The sequence below is a fragment of the Neopelma chrysocephalum genome, unplaced genomic scaffold (genome assembly GCF_003984885.1).
Source record: "Neopelma chrysocephalum unplaced genomic scaffold, ASM398488v2 Primary Assembly neopelma1_26, whole genome shotgun sequence".
In the NCBI taxonomy this organism is placed as follows: Eukaryota; Metazoa; Chordata; class Aves; order Passeriformes; family Pipridae; genus Neopelma; species Neopelma chrysocephalum.
Genome location: NW_020897695.1, coordinates 13,559,970 through 13,587,136, shown reverse-complemented (window position 1 = coordinate 13,587,136; position 27,167 = coordinate 13,559,970). Strand labels below are relative to the sequence as shown.

The following is a 27,167-nucleotide window of genomic DNA, read 5'->3' as shown; positions in this document are numbered from 1 at the left end:
AGAGGGACGACTGTGGAGAACATAATAGCAGCCAGACAGTGGGTGATTTCTGGTTCTGTGTTCCTACATCAGAATGACAAATCATAGAATAGTGTTAAGAATTATAATGGACATGAACCCACATGCATTTTAGGAAGTCTAACATGTTTTTCCCATGTTTTGACAAGGAAAAAAAAAAAGAACTGTAAGGTAATATAAATTTGACATAAGATTTACTTTCCGTGGGAAAGTACTGAACTTTATGACAATGCGAAATCTGATAAGATGCAATTAACATAAAATAAAAGCCTTCCTATTTCTCCAGTAGGAAAAAATAAAAACTCTAGCTCTCACCTATTTCCTTAGACTAATGAAGTGGCATCAGATCTGATTTGAGTCCTTAAAAATCTTTCTGTTCCTCCTCATACAACTGTAAAACTCAAAGCCATTCATTTTTCTGCAGTCATATAACCGATTAATTACTTTCTCATTAATACTGTCCTTTTGTAAAGACTGATTTTTTTGCATATTCTTTGTTAAGATGAGTAAAAAGATGTACAGTGCAGAAGACAGTGTACAGGAGATTTATTTATAAAAGAGATGTAAAGATCTCCCAGGAGTGCTGAGTATCCTCACTGCCAGCTCAAATCAGCAAAAGCAGAGTCTTTAGTCTTCTCCAAAGCTTGGTCTCAAATCTGTAAAAGCCCTTGAACTTCTGATATTATTTTGACTTTTCTCCTTCTTTGAACATGAATATTCCCGTGTATATTTCTGCAATAACCACGTGCTGTTGTGGGCTAGTATAAATGTACTGGGGTTTTGTAATGGTATTGCCAAAGAAACAAATTCTCCAAAGCAACTGCATGGGATTAGTAGAAGATGAGCTGTCTGACGTTAGTAAGGTATTTACTCATTGGGCAAACATCTACTCCTGACTGTGTCATGGTGGTTTCTACTCAGAATTTTCCCTTGCAAAGTCCCCAGATATTAAATAAACAGGACACAAACTGCTGTTCACTAGGAGGAACCAACTTCTGTGGCACTTCCAAACATAGAACAGTTTGGATTGGAAGAGACCTTTTTAAGGTCATCTAGCTCAACACCCCTGCCAAGAGCAGGGACATCTTTGAATAGATCAGGTTGCTTTGAGTCTCGACCAACCTGACCGTGGATGTTCTCAGGAATGGGCTATCTACCACCTCTCTAGGCAGCCTGTGACAGTGTTTCACCACACTCCTATCTGTTTCTTGTATCTAGTCCGAACCTTCCTTAGTCGTTTAAAGCCATTACCCTTTGTCCCATTGCTACAAGCCCTACTAAAAAGTCTGTCCCCATCTTTAAGCTGCCTTTAAGTACTGAAGTTCAGAGATGCTTCGGCAGGCAAGGGGCGCTGTACTGGGTAATATCGGTAACAATCCGGGCACTCATCGAGGGGGCGAGGGAGCTTGGTGACCAACAAGTCGAAAGCCTGTCGGTAAGCGTTAATGATGCCGAGAACGGGCAGGGAAAAGCGTTTAGAGCAAGGTGTCACAGCAGGAATAACACCTCCCCGACAACGACCCGCACCCCTGTCGCCCCCGCCCAGCCGGCTCCACCCCGCTGCGCCGGGGCCGGGGCGGAGGCAGCGCCCGGGGCCGGGACGAGACAGCGCTGCCGCACGGGAGGAAGAGGAGGGATTTCACCTGCCCCAGCCCGGCCCGCCCCTCCAGGTGTGAGGTGGAGCAGGAAGCGGCGACGGCGGTGCCGGAGGGGACCCGCGCCCGCCTCGGCGCCGGGTCCATGCGGGGAGATGGTGGCGGGCCAGGCGCTGGCCGCGCTCCTGGCCGCCCTCCTGGCCGCCTCGGCGCAGCTCCTCCCGCCGCAAGGTAGGGACGGGGACAGGGACAGGGATGGGGCGGCGCCCCCCAGCCCCGGCTCGGCTCCCCATCACCCCCACCCTCGGGTCAGCTCCCCCTCTCCGCCTCCCCTGGCTCGGCTCCCCATCACCCCGACCCTCGGCTCCCCGCCACCCCCTGCACGGCCGATGGGACCCGCCCGGTGTGCGGCTGAGCCCGATCTCACTTTTTTTGGCCGCAGCGTAGGCGAGAGACCGATTACTCTGACTTTATTCCCGTGTGCTGCTACTGATTAAATAACTATTAGTTGTTTAAAGGGGACGCGGGTGGGAGCGGGGATAGGGTTAGGGTTCAGTTTCAGCACCCCTCGTCTGAACGTTCTTTTTCTTTCTCTGTGAAAGTACTGTCCAGATAAATGATTTGATCTTTACATCCTCGCTTGCTGGAGTATTGATTATGCAAATAACTTCACAAGTCCTTTTTCCTGGACGCCAGAGGGGCAGCTGAATTCTCTGTAGGGAGGAGAAGCTCTCAGGACCGTGTTCGGACTGTGCAGTCATGTGAATTTTTCAGCAAAGAGAATATTATTTATATAGAGCAATGGATGAACTGTGGAAGCACGGAAACGGAAACTTGTATGCCCAGCCGGGTCAGATAGTTTAATGGGGGCTGCTGCTCATTACCAGCTCTTTATCTCTTGAAATTTCTGGATGCTTGATGCAATCCCATATGTCTAAACCATGCATAATTTTCTTAAATCCTGTCTGTGACCCCAGAAGAATTCCAGTTATGAACACAGGGATAGTGTGTGGGGTTTTCCTCAATTTCCAAAACTGCTTGATTGCAAAAAATGCCCATCCTCAAGTCTAAACAGTCTGTTTTATTGCTATCAGTAGTCCTGTTAAAGGCTCCTGAAGTATGAGTCCTTCTGTACAGAATAGCTGGTGTCACTTGCAGTGACTATGAACAACTGAGAGTCTGATATGAAATTTGTGCCTTTTTAACATTCCTGTTACCTTTAACTGCTCTGGTTCTGCTGAAGTGGGGATCATGCCATTCTTATTATAAACAATACAGTCTAAATGTTGACTGTGAAATTGGACAGCCCTGAGGTTTAAGTTTCAAGCTGTGTAGTCTTTTAAATAAAATATTTGCATTTAATATATTGCCTCTACATTGAGTGAATGACAGCTATTTGCCTCTCTAAGCCTCTCTAAAGGAAAAACAAAGAATATTGTGTGGTGTTTAATTGTGGTTTGTTTCCTGAGAAAACAAATGTTTAAAACCTTAGATGGGTCAGCACTAGAAGCAGAGGAGATAGACTTTCCCATGATCTTAGCTTAATCTGGAGGAACCAGAGAGCAAGAGCTCCCCAACCACTGATGTTGCCCTCAGGCAAACCCTGAAGTTGCTCTGTGAAGCAAAGTTACTAACAGTGAAATTGCACAAAACATCACCCAGTGGTTTGCTGCCACTGATGGTGGCCCCTCTTCCTACCTCCTTCAGTCCCTTCCTTTCCAACTGCATGCTTCTGCCTGCTGGTCTGTCTCCTGCACAAGCACCACTGCTCCTGTGTGCCAGGTCCTTTGTCATCCTCTACAAGTCTCTAACTTGGTGCCTTCCTCCTCTTTGTGAATTCCCAGTCCCTCCAAAAAGAGGTGGCTCAGTCTCAGCTGCATTAATTGGCAATGCTGCCTGGGTTGGCAAGCTGAAGGTTGCCGTGGTGTGAGCGGGAATGGTGCCTTCCCAGCTTTGTTGGCAGATCTCACATGCCTGGGGGTGTCCTTCATTCCAGTGGGAGCTGCTTTTGTTATTGCACAACCAAAACTGTAGTTGGGACACTTCCCTGAGCAAAGGTTTGTCCTGAAAGCCCAAGATAGCACAGGTTAAGATTTTTCCCCACACCCCTATGTAGTCTGTAATTTTTAAGGAGTTCCCTTTGCCCTGGTGCTGATGTTGGTACTGGCTCTGCTGTTGCTGTGTTTTGGCTGCATATTGCAGCTACCTCTCTTTTAGCAAGGCCAGCTTTAGGCTGGCTGTGCACATGGGCTGTGTATGAGGCACATGTGCCTCTTCTTGGAGAGTTATGATGCTCTAGTGAGACAGCTACAAATTTTGGTGAGCCCTAAAGCTGTCTCTTGTCATGCTTGATGAAGTTCTTTCTTCTCTCACTGTCTGCCTCCACCCCTTCCTAGTAGGTACAGTATTACAGTGGTGTTCTTACCATCCTGTAGGAATGTGTGGGTCAAGTGTGGCTGGTCACATTTTATTCAGAGGAGCTTTTGGGTTTTCTTGAAATGCAACTTCATGCATAATGTAAATTAACAAATGAAAGATTGGTTAACTTACAGCTGGAAAACTACAGAAAGAAGTATTTGGTTGATAGCTGTGCGTAGACATGGGAGTGTGAACGAAGTATTGCATATCTGACCTTTGAAAATGTGTTTTCCAACTAAAAGCACATTTCTTTGAAGCAGTAATAATAAAGTTAATGAGACTTTTTATTCTGTCTGTAAAACATAAATATTTCAGATTTAAAGTATCCTTATAAATGTGATAAAATCTGCATGTGTGTTTTGGGCTTTGTCTTTAAAATATCATTGTTATGATAAGTGAATTTACAGATAGTGCCATGTTGACTCTTTTTGTACCCCCCAGTTAACTTTTTCTTGGCAACTGACTGATTTGAGTCATGCGTCAGTCTTAATATGTAAAGCTGCTTCCTGTAATAAAATAAAAAAAACCCAAGCTGTTAGCAGGGTCTTTTTGCTGTTCTGACAGAATATAAATAACCAGCCTGTTTGTTCTTCTCTGAAAGTCAGTGGAAGCTGGATCATTTCCATTCTGAATCGTTGTTTGCTCATTTGATTGAGACCTCTTCTTTTAAGACCACAGCCAATGTGCATAAGTAACTTTTTTATTGCTTACCTCCTGCCATTTTCAGTCTGGAGTGCTTAATTTTTACTCTCTAGAAAATAATGTGTTTATAGTAAATTACTAGTTTGTAATGTGTCTCAGTGCTGGTGCTACTACCTTAAATTCTCCACCAGAAAATACCCTTAATTTTTTTTCTCAATTCCAGGAGTTTTTGTGGGTTTGAGTTGTTTGTTTTTAACAGGTGAACCTTGTCTTTGTGTATTTTTTGTTCGTCTGTAAGTCTGAAGGGATGTGGAAGTAATGTGAAGGCCCAAGTCAATATATGAGGTGGTGGGAACATGAAAATATTTGAGGATTAATACATTGAGCTGACCTTATTGTCCATAGCAGCACGAATGACCACCAATCTGAGTGCCTCCACTAGAGATCCTCAGTAAGGTTGTGCTCTCTGGAGTTGGATGTGAATGAAGTTTCTCCAACAGCTGTACTCTTGGTCATGGGGTTACTCGTATGCAAAACTGAAAATACCAACGAATAGCAGCCATTTGGCTGGGAAGTGGCCCAAGAGAGAAGAAACCTGATGTGGTGAGCCAGTTCCTGAGCCTGGCTCCTTAGCTGGCTGGTGTCTTTTTTGTGCCTGGGGTTGTCATTTGATGAGCTGTGGTGGCTCATCAGCCAAAAAATAATTAAAGGAAAGTAGGCTGAAAAGGTTTATTTTTTGGCATTGGCTCAAGGCAGAGGACTGGCCAAGGGAGAAACAAGGTGGAAGTATTGGAGGCTGCTGAAGCTCATATTCAGAGTACCACCACAGACCTGTGACATGGAGAAAATTAATTATTTGTTGGCTAGAAGATTGTCCTCCTCTCATTTTTATTACAACTTCTCTGTATTGTCTTCCTACACTGTAACAAGAGTTTCTAGACAGAAATCAGGCTCTATGAAGTAAAGGAAGAACCTTTCCCCTACCTGGTATCGGGTATCATTTGGGTCACTTGTGCTTAGGCTTGTTAATTGCTTATATGAATTATCTTTAAGTAATATTGAAATAGAAAAGAAAGTAGGAGGAAAACTACTGGAAAAAAAGTTTTGACTTTTTGAAATATGTAGCAGCAGTTGTATTTTCACAAATAAATATTGCTGGGGCTTGGTTTATTGGTATAGCCCCCAACTTAATTGTTATTTATACAGGCATATGTTAAATAAAAAAGCTTTTGGCTCCAGCTGCCAAACCCTCAGTCTTAGCCAGAGGCAGAACAACTTTGCACTTACTTATTCCAGAAATTTTTTTTTTTTAATATTTGAAATAGAATGAGAAACCATCGTTTGCTGAGAACAAAGTCAAGACACTTTTGGCTTTACCTGTGTTGGCTGCTACAGCTATAGGTGACAGGCATATGGTGTGTTTGCAAATTAGTTGGCAAATTAGTGTAGATGAAGGGTGAGTAACCCTTTTCCTTCTTCATCAGTTTCCCTGTATTGATTACTTTCTCATTCGTTTTTTGTAATTGCTGATAGCAAAATATGACCTTCTTTGGGTTCTGGGCAGTGATAGATGAGTGCAACACAGGAGCAGTGAATGTGTGTGGAGTTGTGTACCCCTCTGTGTTGTGGCTGGTGCGGAGTTGGTGGTGGTGCTGGGTTATTGCTGGGGCTGTGAGGGGGAAGCTTGGTGTTGCTCATCACTGTCATGAGCAGGCTGTACCCCTGAACTGAGCTGGCCAGTAGTTTTCTTACTGCAGCAAGGTCCTCCTTCCTCCTGCTCTCATCTGGGTGTCTTCTGAGCTCTCCCTTCGGATGTTTTCTTGCCTTGGTCTCCACTCAAGAGCTCCTAGAAAGACTGCTGCAGCAAAGCATGTGTTGGGCCAGAGGATATGGGGAAAATGGGCCTTGGATGCCAGTTTTGATCTAAATGGGCTCTTTTTGACTTAATATTTTAAGTTTCTGTTAAAATCTTTTTACAAATCTGCACCTTTAATAATTTCTATAATTTATAAACCTTTGCCCACCTGGGGGAACGGGTAAAGGTGTCACCTTAACAAAGCACTTCCAGCAGTTTCTGGGACATTATTCAACTCCCTGATGCTACCTGAGTATTCCTGTCAAACCTCAGCTCTGGAGCGGAGAACACACTTGCTTAGCACAGTTGGTTTGTTGGAACCAAACCATTAACCATTAAAAGTCACCAGCTGGTGACTTTTGGTGCTCTCTTGGTAGTATTTGGCTGATAGAGCCGTGTCACAATCCCTCGTCTTGAAAACTTGTCTAATTTCTTGGAGGTGTGGCCATACAGTTTCTTCTTGCTTCGCATCTGCTTGTGCCAGTAGGGTGTGAAGGAAAGGATGTGGACTGGGCTGTGCTCAGTAAATTGTTGGCTGCTGGCTGTTACGTCAAGGCAAAATCTTGTATTTCTGTATGGGCTGGTGACAGGATGTGAGGGTTTGCTGCCTGCAGCTGAACCTGCCTAGTATGGATAGGATTGGTGGGACGTCCTGAAAGACCTTCAGGAAGAGACAGCTGAAGAATTGTGCCACAGTGTTTAGGAGATATGCATTTCATGTATGTTAATAAGATCGTCTGCTTCTGAGTGCCCAGGCTGCCAATTCTGTGAGGAAAGTGATTATTTTTTTAATCGATCTCCTGTAACAGGGGAAAAAGTCTCAACTTTGCCTGTTCTATTGGATACCTTTTAACAACCATCCACAAGGATGGCCTAGGACAGCCTGCTTCGAGCTGCGCCTTTTGATTTCTTGGGGAACAAAGTGAGTGTGGTTATTTGATGTCAGAGCAAACTCTTATTTTGAGAGGTATGATAATGCTGACATTTTGGAGTTGGCCCTGGCTTTTCTGGGTCCCTGGGCAGAGCTGAGAGAGAGCAACCTTTGAGGAGTGAAAAGGGGTGATCTAAAGTTCCTCAGAAGTGAGAGACTGACAGCAGGACGTTTGGCGTGGGAGGGACCCCAATTGTGAAATGTGCTTTTACTCCTTTGTTAACCGGAGCCAAGACCGAAGAGCTGCTCAGACATGCTCCAAAATGTCCTCTTGCTGGCTTACATCAAGGTAGGAATAAACTGTGCAAGCAACACCCTTTGATCAAGGGAGGCTCCTGCGGTGACTTGTGTGGTATCAGCGTTCCTTGAGCCAGTGCGACATTTTCTTTCAAGGTGTACAGACTCACATGTCATACATTTTGTACGTTGTATGCGAGCTGGTGGTCAGCTTGCAGTGTTCACTGAGATCTGTGTCTCACTTCTACAGAAGCAACAAAACTTCATATCTGTAAAATAATAATTAAGAAAGGGCAGCTCAGAGACAACATTTTCCTTTACATAATTACAGCTAAGCTTGCCAAATCACAAAGTGTCTCTCTTTCCCACTTTTGGTGAAAATCAAAGTTTCTTTAAAAAAAATCTCTTTTTCACAAGTCATCTGAGTGTCTTAATTATCTTCCAAATTATCTTTCTTCTAGAGAAAGGAGTAGAAATAGGCCTCTTTTTTGTTGTTATTTTAAATCTATAGGTACTTTATTCCTGTTAGGCATTACAAATTAATGAATTAACTTTTGAATGAGCAAGCTTGTTGGCCTGGGGTGCTAACAGATCTTTTCTGGTGAATTGTGCTGGAATGGCTTGTAACATCACTATGCCAGAAGTGTCCACCCTTCCTCCCTGATGAGGAGGGGAATGTGTGACATCTCACCTCCTTTGTGTCCCATCTTGTCTTGTCAGTTTAAATAATCAGTGAAGATTAGGGGACTGTACTCTGATGTCTGAGGAATGGGTATTCTCTCCCAAGTGCCCTCTCCTGAAACATGGGTGGTTACCATGGCACAGTAGCAATTGGCAGCATCTGTCGGTAGGAGTTTACAAGCTTTGCAGATTTTATTGTTTTAATTTTCTGCGTGATTCCCTGAAAGCAACCCTTTCACAAAATATGGACCTCATATCCTAAACAAGTGTGATGTTGGAAGACAGGTCCAGATATAAGGAAATCATCCTGCAGTGGAGAGAGTGGTTAGTTCACACTTTAAACAGAAAACCTGGTCATTTTGTAAAGTCAAACAGGATTTCAGCAGCTTGCAGCAAGAAGGGTTGGCTGTAATTTTTGATGATGCTTGTGATCTTTCATTTGTTACTCTCAGCACTGTTCAGTAGCTGAGAGGAGTCCAAACAGTGTATGGGTCCCTGACTAACTTTGCTAAGGGCTGGATGGACACTGCAGGTGAGATTGGAGAAGTGGATGGTGCTTGGGCATCTGGGTGCTGCAGTTAACTGGAGAGTTGGACTTGGATTGTCAAAGAAGAAGTCAATAACACAGGTACAACATGATTGAGTTGGCAAAGCAGGGAGATGTTTACTCTTTTAAATGTTATTTGGTGTGTTGTTGGCAAATCTGAGTGAACTGTGCAGTGAATTGTGTTGGAGGTGTTGCAGAAATAGATGGTCAGGCAAAGCTGTTTGTATGTATCTTAGCTGAGCCATTGGGGTGTTTGTTCAGGATGTGGGAGCTTGAGCCAGCGACCCCCATCACAGCCTTGAGGTCGCTTAGCTAGGAGAAGGGTGTTTTGGATGGATTGTTCTGCATTTGTCTTGCTGATGCTGCTGTCTCTTGATCTGATGCTATCCAATAGATCAGGGAGAGGAGTTGGTTTGGTTTGGACCTGAAATAATTCAGATTATGGCTGGGTTACTGTGTTACCGAGTTGCCCCCCTTGCTTCCCACCATCTTGCAGTGACTCTTGCAGTAGATTATGTGTAGTGGAATAACCTCAGCAGGTTATAAGTGTGCCTGCAGGTCAGCATCCCTGAAGGGGCTCAGAAGAGGCGGTGAGCTTTCCAGGAGAGCCTTCCAAGCTGTAGAGGCTAACAGCATCCCAATGCTATCCTTGTCCCGAGGTTGTGGAACAATGTGCTGCAATGTTCTCTGGAGAGGTGTGTTGGTTTTATGGGTTCAGATCCCCTTCGGGCAGAACCGGGGTTTGGATACAGGTATTTCATATCCGGAGCGAGTGTTGCCGCTACTAGTCTTCCACAGCAGCCTGTCTCCTCCACCTGCTGCCAGCTCATCAGTGGTGAGTCAGCCTCATCCATCTGGTTTTTATTAAAAATGGCTGTAGTGGAGCAAGGCTGTGATTTAAGCAGAATGAGAAAACCAAGAGGTTTTGTGCATAATTTTGGGCTAAATTAATATCTGGGATTTTGTTGTTGGTGACTCTTGTGGGTTTTGTTTTCTTAGTCTGTCTGGGATTTTTTTGATTGTTTTAATCCATCCAGTCAAGTTATCATCATCATCATCATGTAATGTGAAACAATCCATAGATGCTTATGGATAAATTACTGCAATGAAATGCAGCCGTCTAGCTAAAACTAGTTGGACTCTGTTCTAGTTCCTGCTTTGTTTAGCAAGGCACTGCACATAGCCATAAAAACTTCTGTTCTGCCAAGTCCTTAGCTTGTACATACTTATGCACACTCTCTGTGAGTGCCACTGGCTTAACTATTTGCCACCTGTCTTCTAAACTGCACCCCCATCTTGTAAAGGAAAAATGTCCTTTTGACATTTATCTATACATATTAAAGTATAATAAGATTAGTGTCAGGTGCAAACACAGTAGATAAATTTGGGCTAAACTCCTTGGAGTAATCCAACTTGTTTTATACTATGCAGTTTGTTTCTAACCCCAGTGGGAGAGCTCTGAGCAATAACACTGATGAAAAGTTTGGAAATATGATACTGTTGAAGAAAAGCTAGCCAAGCTGTGTTTGTGGGGAGAGGGGCATTACTCTAGTGATAAAGGGATGCTGTAATGACACAGCTGTTGTGAAGGTGCATTCTTAAATGAGCATTAGCAATAGAGAAATCCAGCTGTGACAGGGAGGGTGCAGATTGAGATTAGGGCATTTGAAGAAATATCCACTGCAGGGCTGCAAAACTGTAATTGCTTAGAGGAAAAGAAAGATAGGGTGAGATCAGCTGTCTGCGTCAGCCTGTGAACCAGCTTGGGGTTGGAAGCTTCATCTCTGACATCTTCTAGCCCAGCAATTCCATTGTTGTGTAGACAAAGATGAGATCCATCTTGGCAATGCTTCATCTTGTTGGTTTGGATATCCTGTGTGTCATCCCTGTGCAGCAGCAATGAGGTGTGAAAATTGCTTCTTTTGAAGAAACATGTCCAGTTACCAGTAATCTTAATAAAAAGGCATGCAGTGGGAATCATAGACAAAGACAGATTAGTGTGAGTCATGAGGAGACTCACTTGTGTTCATAAAAGCTCTCCAACAGAGATGCTCTTTATGTAGTCTCTCTATTGTGCTGCTTGTGTGTGGCTGTAGTTTGGGGGTTTTAGCCATTTGTTCATTTATTTGTAGTGACTTTGGGATCACTGGATATAGTTTCTGCATGATTCTTCTATTTTTCCTATGAAAATTAGATTTGATAGTCTAATGTATCTTAGCACATCCCTAGCTGGCTGCTGTTGACATTACAGCACTACACTCTTATTTCGTGGCCAAAATTATCAGTTTCATCTATGGAAGCTGTTTGTTTATGCAATAAAGGTGTATGTCATCATGTGGGCTTCTAGCAGACAGCTTTGCTGAGCCTAATTTGGTAGAGATCTGCATCCTTGTTGCCTATTGGGATGATGATATATTGTTCATTGCAACACTTCTGTGATTTTGCTCAGGTCCTGTTTAGGAAAGCTGAGGCATGGGTCACATCCATGCTGGAAAGTGATACTGAGCTGACAAATATTTTATATTCTTGCAGAGGGATCAAATGGAGAATGATTATATGGTCATGAAGTCAGCAAGAGGAGAGGGAAGGAGGTAAAAAAAGTCCAAGCAGTAGAATCTGGGTCTTTCAAGGGCTGGGGAACTTTGTTTTGACCCTTTGTAAGCAGGCTTTGCTTATTTCAAAATGTTAAAAATTCCTATTCCTTATTTCAGGTCAGAGTGTGTATTTGTTCTGTTTTAAAACTAGTCATGTGTTTAAGGTTATGCTTATACTTAATCCTCATGACTAAAAATCAGAGCCAGGCACCAGCATGTGGTGGAGAAGTGCTGGCTGTTAGTGGTCCTGGTGTGTTTCTCTGTCCTCCCAAGTTCGTTGTGTGGCTATGCTGTCCCAGGGATGAGAAAAGGAATAGTGATAACTGTTTGACCAGGAAATTAGAAATAGACTTTTTAGTAATACTTATAAACTGTAGATGAGTATGACAGTTATCCTATGCAAGAAAGAAACCTCTTTTGTCTGTAATTATTAGTTACTGGTATTATGCATTAACACTCCATATCAGGGTGACTTAAACATCAGAAAAATTATGACCATCTTGGTCAAAAGGTATTCTGTGCACTAAGTGTGATAAATAAAACCCCCCCAAAAGCGTCCAGTGTTATGGGAAACAAAACTCTGGGCTAGGTTGGAAGTAGTTTCACTTTCTCTCCTGAAGACTGCTTCCTCCTGAAGAATGAGGAAGACCAGCATTGGTTGCTTGCTTGGCTTTACTCTCTTCTTTTCCCCGCCCCATGGACATTGCCCCTGCAATTGTCCCCTGTGTGCTTGGAAGGTCATTGCACAAGGTGGTTCCTAGACCATCATCTTTTTTCCTCAGGAAACCCAGATTGAAAACCTCTGCAAAAGCATTTCTAAGGCAAAAACCCATATGTAAAGTGTGCTGGCATTTGGAAGAGGCAGGAGAATTCAGTGTAGGCTCTTGGATTAGAGTACTGTCCCATCACCTAAAAGCTTTAAGAAAGTTACTCAGTGACCAGGTTCTAATGGTTTTAGAGCATTGGTAAACTTGAGGTTAAAAATATGTGCGGCAATTTGGCAAGCCTCATGGTGTTTGAGATTTTCATTTAAAGCCTTTGATCCTGGAGGCAGATAGGTAAGGCAGTTTCAAGGGCTTGCTAAGTCTTTTGATTCCAAGCTAGAAAGGCTGCAAAAAGGCTCAAGACCAACAAAACTCAAATAAAAGCTTGATGGGGTATCTCTTTGAATACTCTATTCTGCCCTATTCTCTTTAGCCATGAGATTTTTGATACCTGATGTTGACAAACCTGGAGCTGCAATGTTCCCAGTGGCAGGAAGGGACAATAGCCCCTGATAAATCCTCAGGACTTTTGCCAAACATTGCAGTAAAAGTCAGGCCCTGGAGAAACGTGAGAATGTTGTAAAATGCAGGAGAGTTTTTTAAACCTCTCTTAAATAGAACAGGTGGGTTTTGTGTGAAATGGAGTCGCTAATGCAATAAGCTTCTCTCTGCAGCTTCGATGGCTGAAGTTTTGAGTTGGGTGGGCATGTTTGTTGAGAGTTTCTGGCATGCTCATCTGCCATGAGAGGGCTCTGCTGATCAAGGATTCCCACGGTGTGCTCAGCCTCCCTCCCCCCAACCCTCACCAAGTGAGTCCCCAAGTCTCAGGGCTTTGGCCAGCCTCCTTACCACTACTGTGTCAGTAGCAGCTGGCATGGACTGTGCTGGTGCTCAAGGGATGGCGAACAGTTGGGCAGAGCCTGGGGCATCTTGCAGGTGTGATTTTGTGAGCCAGTTGTTCTCCTACACCTTCCTGGCATGCTGCCTGGCAGTGGGAATGGCTTCAGAGGCTCCCTCAGGGTACTGCACGGCTAAGTTTGCCAGGGTAAATCTCTCTTTCTTGGGGTTAACAAGCAAGAGGATTCCCAACCTGGCATATGGGCAGAGCTTTGTCATGCAGCCCTGTGTGATGTCCCACTTGAGGAACAGATGTTTTTAAACAGAACTTGGAGTAACCTTATTTCTAGATCTCATTATTTTTTATGTACATTTTTTTTTATATATACACTAGAAGCACAAGTGCTGTAGACACTATGATTGTATCCTACAGACACTGAAATAAGGAAGGGAAAGCAGTTGAAACAAGTATTAGAAAACTGATTGACTGACCTGTCCTCAGAGTTTCACCTGTGGCTGGGATATGGTTGACTTCAATGCAAACTTTACTTGCTTCAGCCAAGGCTGGGCTATATCTTTACTAAGCATCCAACTGATGCTAATAACTTTTCTAGTCATCTTGAATGTCCAGTCAGTGCTCCTTGGTGTCTTGTATTGCATATATATTTTTAAAAGACAGTCAGGTTTGATCTGTTTGTTGATAAACTGCTACCGTAAAAAGATTATTCAACAAGCAGTTTATTCTGTGGCTCCAGTATTTCCTGTGAGAGCTGCTGCTGCATCTGGTAGTGCTTGAAATCTGTGAAGTATTTCCCAAAAGCTTTAAGTCAGTGATGGTCATGTCAGGGACAAAGAGGAGGTATCCCAGGCCACAGATGCCTTCAGTGCTGGTGAGGGCATTGCGTGGACATCCTGTACCTTCAGGGAATAAATTGTGAAGGGTGGGGAGGGTGGGAGAGAGCCATGACCATGGGTATAAATGTCTGTTGGTATGTCCTTTTGGTATCACCGGAATACCTCATTTGGGCTGCAGTAGTTGTTGATGTGTACCCAGAGATTCACCATGGTGTGTGATTGAAGTTGAGGCTTGTTTTGTTGTTTGGCTACTGAGTAAACTTCCTAAATTGAGTCCTGACTTGATGGGTACCTTCAGAAATTAAGGAGGCTGTGTGATAACAGACTGAAAGCCAAAGTCAGGATAAAAAAAATTTGAAAGGAATAGCTGAGCTCCTTTTTAAGTGTGAAGTAAATTACACTAGGGAGTGTAAATTGGAGCAAAACTGGTTGTGCACAAATTCCCTGTATACCTTTCTTAGGCACATACAGCAAGCATTTTTCTATGTTGTCTGTACTGACAGAGCCAAGGCATTTTCTATTGGTACAACACCAGAGACTCCTGAAAATGTGGATGCTAATATTCCTTTGGACACAGTGGCATCTGTGGCGATGTGTGGAAAGGCTGGTGATCTTCATAGTAAAAAAACACCTCTGTTATCTGTTTTTTTTCTTTCTTAGCTTCCTTTGCCATCTCTCTTCGTAAAGTGGACAACACCACAGTTACAATTAAACTGAGACCTGGTGTTTCACCAAGCTGTAAAATTCGCATTAAAAGTGTCACCGGGTCTGAACTCAACATAAAGCCTGGGGAGAATGTGACTTTTACCTTCACTTGTAGTACTCCAGAGAAGTATTTCATCATGGTAATTCAGAAAAATATTGGTAAGATACAGATTTTTTTAAATTTTCCCCCAGTGATAATTTTCCTCCAGTGAAACCACATACCCTTCTTTCTGGTTACTGTATTAAGATATCCACCTAATGTTAGGTAAGAAGAAATCTTTGAGCACTGATAAATAACCTTGAATTACTGAAACTATGCAAGTTAAAAAAGTCTGTATTACAGCTGGCAGAATTAATGTTAACTTGGCTGTGTTGGAAGCAGTTAGATGGTAGTTTGTTGTGCCAATTCCTTTCTGCCTTTTCTTTTTCCTACAATTTATAAACTTATCAAAGAATCTTTTTTTTTCCCCTGGCAAAAGCCTCTGAACACTTAGAGTAATATATTATGTATTTGATGAACAGCTTGAGTGTATCTATAAGGACAACAGAAACATTGAAGACATGCACATGTTTCTTTATATTTGATGAATGTCACTGAAGACAAGAAACTGAAAATTTGGAAGTGTAGCTAAAGCTTCATTTACTTCGAATGTTATCCCTGGTGTATGTACTCTTTAATGTCATGAACACATGCAACTTCACAACTAGATCCCAAACTTCATTGGGCATTTAGTCTTTAGTAACATCATTATTTTTGGGATAGTGTTCAAGGATAATTCTCTTTGTGTTTTGGAATTTTATTCATATGATTCATGCAAATAGTCATGCTCACAACATCTTATGATATATTTGCAAGATACACTTGTGATATTTCTTCTTTTAGGTTGGAGCTTAGACATAGATTAAAGTATGCTTATTTTGAGTGTCAATCAATCATTAGGATTCTTCAGATTAAAGTTTTCTAGGTTCTCCCCAGAATCCTGGGGTAATTGTTTTTGTTGTTCATCTGGGCACCAAGGAAACAGGAATACAGTTCTTTGCAAGCAGTAGGAAATTTAGCAATGAATGATTTGACAGGAATTCTCTGAGCGAGGTGGGATAAAATGGATTCTCTAGGTCTGTGATTTCCAGCTCTCTTTACACTCTTTTGCCCGTTCAGACTCTACCCTATTCACTAAATACCTTCTAAATTCTTCAGCAAACAAGGCAGAATACTTGAGACAATGAAACCCTTCTATTAGTCAGCCCAACTAAAGCAGGTTTATCCTGTCTGTTCTATGGGAGGCCTGTTTAGAGACAACATGTGACCATGTTACAGGAGTGTCTTTTAGTGCACGTAGAAGAAAAGTGCAACCTAAAAATTGTGAAAATAGCAAGGAAGAAGTGTCAAATTCCTTGTTTACTTGAATGGTTTCCAGAGTGTATTATGGCTGTTCCTTCTCTCCATTTAGACTGTGTGTCAGGCCCATGTCCCTTTGGAGATGTTTATCTTTACCCAGTGCAGCTGCCCCGCCTTAACAGGACTTACATCTGGGACGTGAAGGCAAGTACAAAAGCTGGACTTGAACTAAAATTTTCTGCCCCATGGCTAAGGCAGATTGAACCAGGAGAGACGTGCTCAGATTTCGTTAGCTACAACATCAACAGCTGTATTGATAACGCCACGGTCAACATTGGCACCTTCTGCAGGAATGGCTCAGTGTCTCGCGTCAAGTTGCTGGGAGGAGTTGTCATGTCTCTGCACCTCCCATGGGACTCGCCCCTCACCACCTCAGGCTTCAACATAGCTAACAGGACTTCCATAAAAAGTAAGTATGGAGTACTGTAATTGAATTATTTAAACCTTTCTTCTCAGCTAACCTTCTGGTTTTGGTGCTGCTATCCCTAGCTCCCTTCCACATCATCTTTTCTGGAAACTATTGTTGTATAATTTTTAGTTTGGTAAGCTGGTGCTCTTCTGGAGTCAAAATATCTTAGTTTGGTCGATTAATAATTATGAAGACTGTTCTGTTGCTTCTTTTGGTGCACTGGAGAGAGTCCAGTGGAGGGCCACAAAGAAGATTAAGGGACTGGAGCATTTCTTACGAGGAGAAACTGCGTGAGCTGGGCCTATTTACTCTAGAGGCAAGAAGACTGAGAGGGGATCTCACTAGTGCATATAAATATCTCACAGTGGGTGCCAGATTCTTTTGCATGGTACCCAGCGATAGGATGAGGAGCAATGGCCATAAATTAAAACACAGTAAGTTCCACTTCAACATGAGGAAGAACTTCCTTCCATTGAGGGTGGCAGAGCACTGGGACAGACTGCCCAGGGAGGTCATGGAGTCTCCCTCTCTGGAGACATTTGAAACCCACCTGGATGCGTTCCTGTGTCACCTGCCCAAGGTGACTGTGCCTTGGCAGGGAAGTTGGACCGGGTGATCTCCAGGGTTCCCTTCCAACCCTAACAAATCCTGTGATTATTCATTTCCAATCTCTTTAAATTTTGTAAAAGTTTAACATACCTGCTCTCTTGGTTTTCTGTGTTCAGCTCAGTGAGACTAGGTAGCATAACTTGAATGAGCCAAGGGAGTTTTTTTAATGGTTGCGATGTGTAGTTGGGCTTGCTTATTTTTTAAATAAAGCTTTCTTCTGGAGCCTCAAACCAATGCCTTTCTTCAGGAGAGGAATGTGGGAAAAGGGGAAGCAGTGCCTGGGAGGCATATGAGTCTGCTTAAATACAGTTATCTGTTTCAACCTGCGCAGTAACACAAAACATTGGGTAATAATCTTCCTAAAATACCTGAAATATTATTTACCAATCAGTGGGTTATTTTGTGATCTCATGACAAATCCTTCTTGGGAGATGTTCTTGTTCTATACTTGAATTCTGCAGTTGTTGCTATCAGTTATAAAAGGAACTTGGTCCAGGATGAGCTTCTAGAATGTGAGTTTTTTGTAACTCCTGGCACTCCTTGCAGTTGCCCATGACCACAGGAGTCCTGGAGCAGGACCATAATCTCTGTGTACCCAACTTCATGCTGCCAAGAGTCATCCAAGCATAAAGTGTATTACACAGACTCCACGGTTCATATTCATGTTTTATCATGCCTTTTTGAGACTCTGTGCTGGTGTGCTTTTGTTAGATTCAGGAGGTTTTAGGAAAGATTGTTCCATTGTGGTATAAAAGCTCACATCTTCTGTTTCCCAAAACCTGTTGGAGCAGAAGCAGTTATCAAGTGGCAGGTTTGCTCTTGCAAAGCCCAGAGTAGAAGTACAAACTAGGATCTTTCTTTTCCCAAGAATAAAGGCTTGTCTGTATATATGCTTGAAAGGTTAACCCACTAAACTGAAAATGCAGCATTAATATATTCCTTGTCTCTTCTGTAACTGAAGACAAAAGAATCAACTTGAATATATGTTTTAGTCTGAGGGTTTTGTAATAAACTAACTGTAGCTGAAGTGGATGATCTCACTGTAAAAATAAAAATGCTCTGCCTCTGGGGTGCTAGATATGTCAGTGTGTCTTCATTAAATGGAACTTGTTTTGTATATTTTCTTCCTCCCACCCTGTGTTTTAGGGTTATGCATAATTGAATCCATTTTGAAGGGGGAGTCTTCCATCACCCTGATGTCCCCCAACTACCCACTGGGCTTTCCAGAAGATGAGCTCATGACGTGGCAGTTTGTGGTTCCTTCAAGCATGAGAGCAAGTGTGTTTTTCCACAACTACAGCCTCTCCAACTGTGAAAGGAAAGAGGAGAGGGTTGAGTACTACATCCCTGGCTCCCTCAGCAACCCGGAGGTGTTCAAGCTGAGTGACAGCCAGCCTGCCAATATTGCTGGTAGTTTCAATATGTCCCTGCAGGGCTGTGATCAGGATGCCCAGAACCCGGGCATCCTCCGCTTGCTCTTCCAAGTCATTGTTCAACATCCGCAGCTTGATGAGAGTAAGTACCTCTTATTGCTTTTGCTTGCAGACACCTGGACTGAGCACCAAAAGGGAGAGAAATACTCCTTGTTTTGTTATTTTCCTTGAACTTTGGTCCCTCTGTAAGTTTAAGGAGGTGAGTTGCCAAGCAACACTGAGGCCTGTTTTACTGCCCTTCGTACTGCTGGCCATCACTACAGCAAGGCGAGCAGTGATGCTGAAATTTGCAATTTGCAATGGAGTATGAAGCTCTCTTTGTAGATTTTATCCTGTAAGCTTGTAAATTGAGACTCCCTTCCCTTTCCAGCATCTGAATCATGTAACTGAAAAATGCTTTTAATACCTGGAATATCAGGTCTTGCATGTTGTATAGACTGTGTTCCTCCTGAGAGTCTGATCAAGCTATCAGGCAAGGACTGTAGATGCTCAGTTGGAATTGTTTGGGCTTACGTGTGGCTGCCTGTTCTCCAGTAAAGAAATCAAGTTCAAGCTCATTTGGACAGTTTTACTTTCAGATGTAAGATTCAACATTTTAAAGGCAAATCATAAAATGTGAGCCCAATTTCCTGCTCTCAACACGAGCAGTTGCATTTAACAAGGTGAAACCTGCTGTCATGGTAGGTAACAAGATCCGTAGCATAAACTGGTGAAATGAGACGTGGAGAATTGACTCTGTAATACTAATGGCATCAGTGTGCATTTCTTTCCTTCCTTTCTTCCTTCCTTTGAGTTTTATTTTGATTGCCTGAACATCATCTAGTGTGAAGAAGTCACATAGGCACAGAAGTTGTCAGCAGGATACTCCACTAGTAATATCTCCTACATATTTGGATGTTCTTTCTGTTTCTTTCTCTACACTAAGAAAATAATTTTTTTGTTTGTTTGTTTTTCTAGCCTGAAAGTCAGATTGGTTTAACACAATAGCTTGTAATATCAGAGCATTTATTTAAAAACAGATATAAAAGGCCTGGCTAGGTAATGAGCTAGTGATTTATTGTCTGACTTACCAGCTCTGACCTCAGTTCAAGGTGGAGGTTAATAATCAAGGTGCACTCACTGCAGAAGAGCAGGTGGAGGAAAGTCCACACTTGACCACCACTGTGACAGGAGCTACTTAGAGGCTTTTTAAGTGATTTTAGAGGGAATAAAGTTTGAATGGCCTGTGCCCTGAAGTCACATATCCAGAAAGAGTCTGTAGCATTTCACCACTGCAGTCCTCCATCCTTTGTCTCTCTAGCCTGGCTACATTTACGAACAGTAAATCCTCACAAAGTTGTTGTTAACAAAATCGTGTTTGCTTACATTTATTGTGTGTTGCATCTTGGAAGCTAGACAGAATGAAAACGTTGTATTCAGTTAATCAGCTTTATTTCCCTTCTACTTTGGAAAGCAAGAAGAATTTTAATATATTTATGGCCAGTAGACAAGACGATAATCACCTACAAAATTAAAACCAGGTTGTCATTTCATGAATAAAATGCAAGTAATAAACCATGTGGATTTAAGAGACAACAGTGGTTTCTCTAGGGATTTTATAGGATTTCATGATTGATTTTGTAGTTATGTAAGTTCTATCAAAGATTCAAATTCAGCCCTCAGGTTGCCATCTGCAACATTGCTCTTATTAAAAATGCATTGATATCTGCATATTTTCAAAGCTTCCCAAACATTTGGGTATTCCACAGCTGTCTGTGGTGCTTGTCATTAAATAAGAAAATGTAGCTCTTTGCAGTCACAATAACTTCTTGATCTGAGTCTTGCTGCGTTTGACTGCTGCAGGAAAAAGTATTCTGAAGAATGAGTAACCTTGTGGTAGGAATCTTAGGTTCTGTGCTTGGTTGTGTGCTTGTCCAATGACTTGGACAACTTCATTTGACCACTTGCCTTTTTGTGTGTCTGGTTTCCCTCACAGGAGAAAGCTGTTTATTCACCTTTTGTGTATGACACTGAGATCCATAGGTAAAGCTAAAATCAGAAAATGAAGAGTAGTAATAGAGAGTGTGTGTGAGTGTGTGTGTGTGTGTGTGTGTGTGTGTAATTTTTTTTTTCCCCATATTCTTTATAGAATCATAGAATGATTTGGGTTGATAGGGACCTTAAAGATCATCCAGTTCCAACCCTCCCTGCCATGGGCAGGGATACTTTCCACTACATCAGGTTGCTTTCTTTGACAATAGAGACCCGTGGCTTGTTAGCAGCATCAGGTTGTTGTGTGGATCCAATATCTATCTTTCCACATGATAGTCAATCTTTGTGAACTACACTATGACCCATAACCTTGCATTTTTTCCTCTTTCCTTTTATTTCCTCCTTCCAGATGTTCCAAGTATTTGCAACTGCCCTTAAGTTACATGGGAGAAAGTATTTGCCATTCCTGCTTACCCTTGTTGTTCCAACTTGCTGTAGCTGCCCACACATGGGGCTTAGCATATGTATTAGCCTGCTATAGCTGGAAAGGGGGAGGGAAATGGGCTTTGTGTGTGGAAAGGCTCAAACCTCTACATTAGAAGAGTAATGCAATACCTCCTGAGTTTGTATTACATTGATGGAAAGAAGTAAAGATATAGAAAGATATAGAAATAGCTGTAACAGCTGCTCGTATAATGTGATGAAGTTCTGCTTCACCCCACGCTTCTTGCCTGTAACTGCTCTGGGATGTTTTTGTTGCAGATGTCACCCATTTGGTTGACCTGAGCAAGGAGCGGAACATGACTGTAACAATACACTTCGAAGGGTGGCCTGGCCGCATCCCACTCATGTCTGAACCCATATGCTTAATCTGTAAGGATCCTCGCACCTGCGACCGCATCTTGACTTTAGCGTCTGGCACTGTCTACAGGATCTCCTTTCTGTGCAAGGACTTGTCCCGTCTGAGGATCACGGCTGAAAAAGGCATAAGTATGACAAAAGTGGCTTAACGTTGTTGCCTAGGGAATGCTTTTGCATGTTTTTTCCCAGGGCTCAGTGAAACCTTCTCTCTCCTTTTGGCTTGAAATGGAGTTTGGTTGGAAACGGGGCATTGGCCAGCTGGGCCAGCTGGATACAGAGCACCTAGATGGGTAGAATGAATCTGGAGGTGACCTTGTTCAGTACATCATTCTACCTTTAAAAATAGAAACTGTGTAGCTGTTCCCAGAAGGGAAAGGACAGAAATCACCTAAGAATCTTCTCGCTAGCTAATGCGAAATAGGGAAACAGAGCTTGAGAGCCATAAATCTGCCCATGAAAATTCAGGACCAAGGTGGCCATCAGGAATGCATCTTGTGCTGCTTGAGTGTCCCCTTGGTGTATGATTTTCCTAAATGCTTTCAACTATTGGTAAAGAAAGAGATTTCAGGTATGTATCTGTACCTTGACTAGTCTGTAACAGTGTCTCAGTCAGCAAGTGATATAGCAAAAGTAGTATCTTGAGTGAGGAATTTTGAGTATGTTTGTATCTATTTGTTTTTTTGGTGTCCTGCACCATGTTAAGGAAAGCTCTTTAAATACAAACAATACATGTTTGGGTAAAGGTTTCTAAGAGGGGATATTTTCTCAGGCAGTTGCTTATCTGAGTTCTGTAAGGAAAAACTGACAGTACTCTGTATGTGCCTAGATAATTCCTCTGCAAGAAATATACAACCCTTGAGATTTGTTTTCGTGATTGCAGGCTGTGTTGATCTTCGGTGGTGTCAGAGGAAGATCTATTCTCTTTCGGTGCCCAGGGCTATTATGCAATTGCCAATTCGGCTGCACAAGTTTATTTGGAGGCTCTTGGCCCCTGATCTGATCAACATAGAAGTTACCTCTCCGTCCTTGAAACTTCAGCAACATGTCCCAGAGCAGAGGTGCAACAGGAGCTACAGTTACAGCATTGTTAGTGCCACCCCAGAGACGGAGCTGAATGTTGGTGTATTCTGTCCTGGTGGATCCATTGAAAAGATTCAGATGAGGAATAATATCACCATATCCTTAAAACCATTTGGTAAAGGATTCATCAATGAGTCTAACCATCAAGATTTGAAAATGTCTTTTGTGCCACATATTAAAGGTAAGGTATTTTGTATACTTTGTTGTGCAGTGATAAATCTCTCAATATGCTTATTAAAGCACGTATGGATAAACAAAAATTAAGAGTTCCATTCTTTAGAGTCTAGTTGTGGAGCCATTGCTAGAATCAGTCTGTATCTGAACCAGTGAGGTTGTTAGTTCCTGGAAGAAAGAAGGAACTTTGCACTCCAGGTTCTGGGTAGATGGTTATGGGAAATTCTGCAGATATACCTGTGTTTGTTGTGACAGTTACTGATGTAGGAGGGGACTGTAATTATTAGAACTAAGTTTTCATTCTTTTCCCGTACTACAGATGAGTGCTCTTTCACTGTGAGTCCAAATCCAAAGGCCAAAGTTTACTTGCAGACTCCCAACTGGCCTTATGGTTTACCTCCCTATGTCTCCATATCCTGGTACGTCATTGTGCCCAGCAAGCAAATTGCCCGCCTTGGGTTCCCCAAGGACCGCATGGGTATTGCTTGTGAGACAGGCCGTGCCTATGTCAACATAAAGGAGGAGACTTTGGGGGCAGAGGAGACCGTGCGCCGTGAGGATGAAGTTCTGCCTGATCCCCGAAATATGTATCACAACTTTTGGGTAAACATCTCCAACTGTAAACCTGTGGACAGGATGCAGCTGACCTTGGAGTTCTGGGTGACTTTTGCTGACAAGCAGATAGGTGAGTCCTGTAAGGCTGTGGTGATTTGTTTTCTGCTTGTTTCCTTGCTTTCCCTTGGGGTAACAGGAATGGATGGTGGTCCTCTTTGGATGTGGGGGTTTTATGAGATTCTGCATTTGAAAATGTCTGTCCTTCAAAAACTTCTGAGAGTTTCAGCTGGGTATTTCTAGGAGCTGGAGAGAAAGGAGGGATTTTAATGTGGTGGGGGTCTCTGGGGGGTGGGGTGTGTTTATGGGTTTTCTTTTATTTACACAGAGGATTGAAGGGATCAGGGTATTAAGACTAGATTTCATTTTTTTAAATTTAATTCAGGTTTTTTAGTTGGCGATAGCAGATAGAATGTATAATAAGATCAAATGATTTTTCTCCCTTCCAAGGTCACAGACCTGGTGAACAACTTGGGATTTGATTATGCAAACTTATTCATCCAAGTAGTGCTCACTTCATGGAGTTCAGTTAGCAGTTCAGTTAGTCTCAGTGTTCACATAAGCAAGAAATCATCCCCAGGACAGGTCCGGCCATTTAGTGGAGAGTGGACCCTGACTGCTAACAGCAAAATCTGTATTCTTGTTCTCTTTCATCTCCCTGAAACATAAACAGTTAAAACAAAAGAAAAGGGGGGGGGGAAGGGGACATTTTTAGAGTAGTCTTTGCTTATTTAAATTTGCTTCATATTTGCACTTCCTCTTCACCTGTGGGAGACTGCTGTCCATAGAAGTATTGGATTCACAGACTAGAGCTGAAGCAGTATCAAATTGATTTCTAATTTTTCAATAATTTTTTTTTGTAATGTATACTTCTTTTAAAACATGCAGCATTTTTCTTTGCTCATGTGTGGACTTTCCTAATCAATTTTATGACTCCTAGAAAACCCCAAGTCAACACAACCTGTGCATTTCAGAGGAAAGGATGGTTTTGAGGGGAAATTGTTGGAATGTCTCGATTTCTTTTGTTGAATCCTTCTCTGTTTCTGTACTTTTTTCTCTTTCTTGCTTATTCAGGCAGAGGCATGTGAGATGCTGCAGGTAAGTTCAGCAGTGCCTGAGCTGTATTAAACTCTTGGAGGTGGGTGGGTTTGATTGGGTTTTTTGGTTGTGCTTCACTGCCAACAGCAATAGTTGGTTGTTGCCTGACTTCCAGCCTCTTGGAAATGGCCTGTGTTGTTCTGTGGTGAGAATGGCTTGGGAACTGCTGCTTTGGAGGCAGCTGGTATGTGTAGAAACTCTTGAGGAGGTTCAAACCTAGGCAGCTTTTAGGAGAAAGGTGGATGTTCTTTCTTTTACTCAGTGTCTTTGTATCTTGTCTGTTTGCAGACCTAGGAATCATACTTGCTTTGGTAGCCGGGGCCGGAGTTCTTGTGGCTATCGGACTGACTGTGTGCTGTGTTAAGAAGAAGTAAGTTCATAATTTGGCATGTGTAACTTAGGTTTTTTGGGAGAAGGTATTTTGGGAGAGCTGCTTGGCCATCTGTTTCATGTGTTGATATAGATCCCTGAACCAGGGTCTAAAGCATGAGGTAGGCAATGGTGTGGAAGTAGTGTGACTCCAGGAATGCTTCTTTACTCTAAACTGACTGACTCTAAGAGCAGAGCAGCATTCCTGGAGTCACATTACTTCAACCTGCAGAGTACTGCTTACCTTGACCTTAGTACAGGTTTTTGGCTGTACTGTAAGTAAGGTGTTGGCTGGACTCCAGCAGTCCCTGACACGCAATAGCTACATTCATTGCGATTTTGTGTGTGACTCGAATTATTCAAGTCTTCACTTAAGCAAGCTGTAAGCTTACCTAGATATACCAAGAGCTTTCTTTCACCTACGCAACATCCAACCACTTCTCCTGGAGTGTGCACATCAAGTGGGAGTATTTTTCTATGAAATGAGTCCTTGGAGTGAGAACTGAGTTGTGCAAAGCTTACATGTGTAGCATTACTTGTACAAGCAGATTCTGAAGTCATTGATAGCTTGGGCTTTCATATATTCTCAGTGCTGTCAAGGTGGTTGGGTCCAGAAGCTGTAGAGCTGGTATGAATTTATGAAATACGGTGACTAGAGCACTTATGAGCACATTTTCCTGCCACATAGGAGAGACTTTACAAATGCAGGCTTAAAAGTCTTCAGTTCGGCCTTTGTTCTTTCCCGTTTAGGGACAGTCACTCAAAATATAACTAAGAAAAGTTCATTTGGCTTTTATAGGGGACCCACTATCTCATCTTCAATAACACTCAGCCTTGTTTTGTGAGGATCTAGTGGTCTCTGGGTCTTATTAATGTCAGCGGATGTTGTGGGACTCGGTACACTGCACAGCCAGGCCCCCAATGCTTGTCAGGCCATTGCAGTTAATCTTGCAAACTTCAGGGTCAGACAGCAGCAGTGAGTAACCAGGTGGTGTGAAGTTATTTTCTGCTCTGTTAAAACAGCATGTCTAGACTCAAGAGTCTGTTTTTCCTAAGATTGCAAGTAAAGCCTTTAATCCAGGTAGACTGCCTGACACTGTGGCTGGGATGGGTAAACAGAAGCTGTTATTATTGAGTTCAAACACACCAGATGTGTTGTTTTTGACCTGTTAACAATTTCAACTCTGTAACAGGAAGAAGAAAACCCAGAATCCCATGGTGGGAGTGTACAATGCTAATGTGAATACCCAGATGCCTGGAAAAAAAGGCTTATTCAGAAAAGGGAGGCAAAACAATGAGTCTCATGTCTATGCAGTTATTGATGATGCTGTGGTCTATGGACACTTGCTGAAGGAGTCTAATGGCTCAATTGCCCCAGAAGTTGATGTGTACCGGCCTTTTGATGGACGCGTTGGTAGCTTGCCTCCTTCACCACCTCCATTCTCCTTCAGAAAAGACATTAAATGCTCTTCTAACACTGAGGAGGAATCTCCATCTCTGATGGACACAGACCATGACACTTACACATTTGCTCATCAGAAATTGGGGCAATTGGAGGACAATGGAGATGCAAATGAAAAGGATAAGAGAGACACAAGTATGCCCTTGCTGGAAAGTAAGAAACAGGATGGTTTAGTGGAATAATTTTATACCAGGTATAGCAGTTTTGTGTGGAAACACAGGTGTAAGGATAGCTGTCTAGGAAAAAAAAATACTGAAGAGGAGTGTTATTTTTAAATATGTTTTGATATTGTGTTGTTTTGTGTTTGTGGTTTTGGTTCTTTTGTGTCATTTTATTTTTTTTAATTTAGCTGTTGATAACTTTCAATTTTAAAGTGAACATCTAGCAAACTCAGTCAGGACATTCCAGGACTGCATGCACTTCTGGTACACTTCTGCTTTTTACTAAAAAGGCATCAGGAAATTTAATTCTTAACTGCCAGCTTAAAACTGGGGCCATTAGTAGTGGGGAGAGTGTTCTGTCCAGTATTTCTTCCTCTCAAAGTCATTTGTTTGAGTGTTGGTTGGTGACTCTTAGGAGATGCAGGCTGCATCACTGTCTCAAGGCAGCTCCAGGTTGCACACATCTAAGCAATCTGCTAATATCTGAGCACAGGTGGGGACACTGTCCTTTCCACCACTTGCAGCTTGAAAATGTATCTTATTTAGCGTGATGGTGGCTATGTAAGTGTAGTGAAAGACCATGTAGGCCACCTGGAAGAGCTCTGTGCCTGTAAATCAGTGTGATCACTTGAGCTTTGGGCTCTTCTATTTCAGAAGATAAGTTATGGGTTTTCTGTAATTTTTGACTGATGTTATTATACTTGGATTGTATGACATGAGCCTACACCAAAGACTATTTTCTTGCTTTTGTACAAAAACAGTTTCAAAAGTCTAAACCAATTTGCACTTGTGTTCAGATGCCTGTAACATTCACATTCTACTAATAACTTGAACTTTTGGTTTAAGTAAG

The 27,167-nt window shown here is 42.5% G+C and overlaps 1 protein-coding gene across 3 annotated transcripts; it reads left to right on the top strand.

The window, feature by feature from the left end:
- The first annotated feature begins 1,671 nt into the window (after window positions 1–1,671).
- Window positions 1,672–26,827, top strand: CDCP1 (CUB domain containing protein 1). Of its 3 annotated transcripts, XR_003533027.1 has the most exons (10): window positions 1,672–1,844; window positions 14,635–14,838; window positions 16,131–16,487; window positions 18,243–18,611; window positions 21,263–21,490; window positions 22,242–22,622; window positions 22,935–23,300; window positions 24,302–24,325; window positions 24,614–24,695; window positions 25,888–25,906. XR_003533027.1 is itself a non-coding variant. In XM_027675622.1 (9 exons), exons 1-9 carry the CDS (start codon window positions 1,769–1,771, stop codon window positions 26,336–26,338), a joined length of 2,511 nt encoding a protein of 836 aa, XP_027531423.1. In that variant the 5' UTR covers window positions 1,672–1,768; the 3' UTR covers window positions 26,339–26,827. The 3 variants fall into 3 exon arrangements, 2 of the variants coding, with proteins under 2 accessions (XP_027531423.1, XP_027531422.1); XM_027675622.1 differs by lacking the exon at window positions 24,302–24,325 and having other exon boundaries at window positions 24,614–24,692; window positions 25,888–26,827; XM_027675621.1 differs by lacking the exon at window positions 24,302–24,325 and having other exon boundaries at window positions 25,888–26,827.
- The last annotated feature ends 340 nt before the right edge of the window (window positions 26,828–27,167 follow it).

Coding starts and splice junctions, on each gene's coding strand:
- CDCP1 (XM_027675621.1), top strand. CDS start 1,769: ATGGTGGCGGGCCAGGCGCTGGCCGCGCTCCTGGCCGCCCTCCTGGCC. Junction 14,839..16,130: donor GGTAATTCAGAAAAATATTG/GTAAGATACAGA, acceptor CTCTCCATTTAG/ACTGTGTGTCAGGCCCATGT. Junction 23,301..24,613: donor TTTTGCTGACAAGCAGATAG/GTGAGTCCTGTA, acceptor GTCTGTTTGCAG/ACCTAGGAATCATACTTGCT.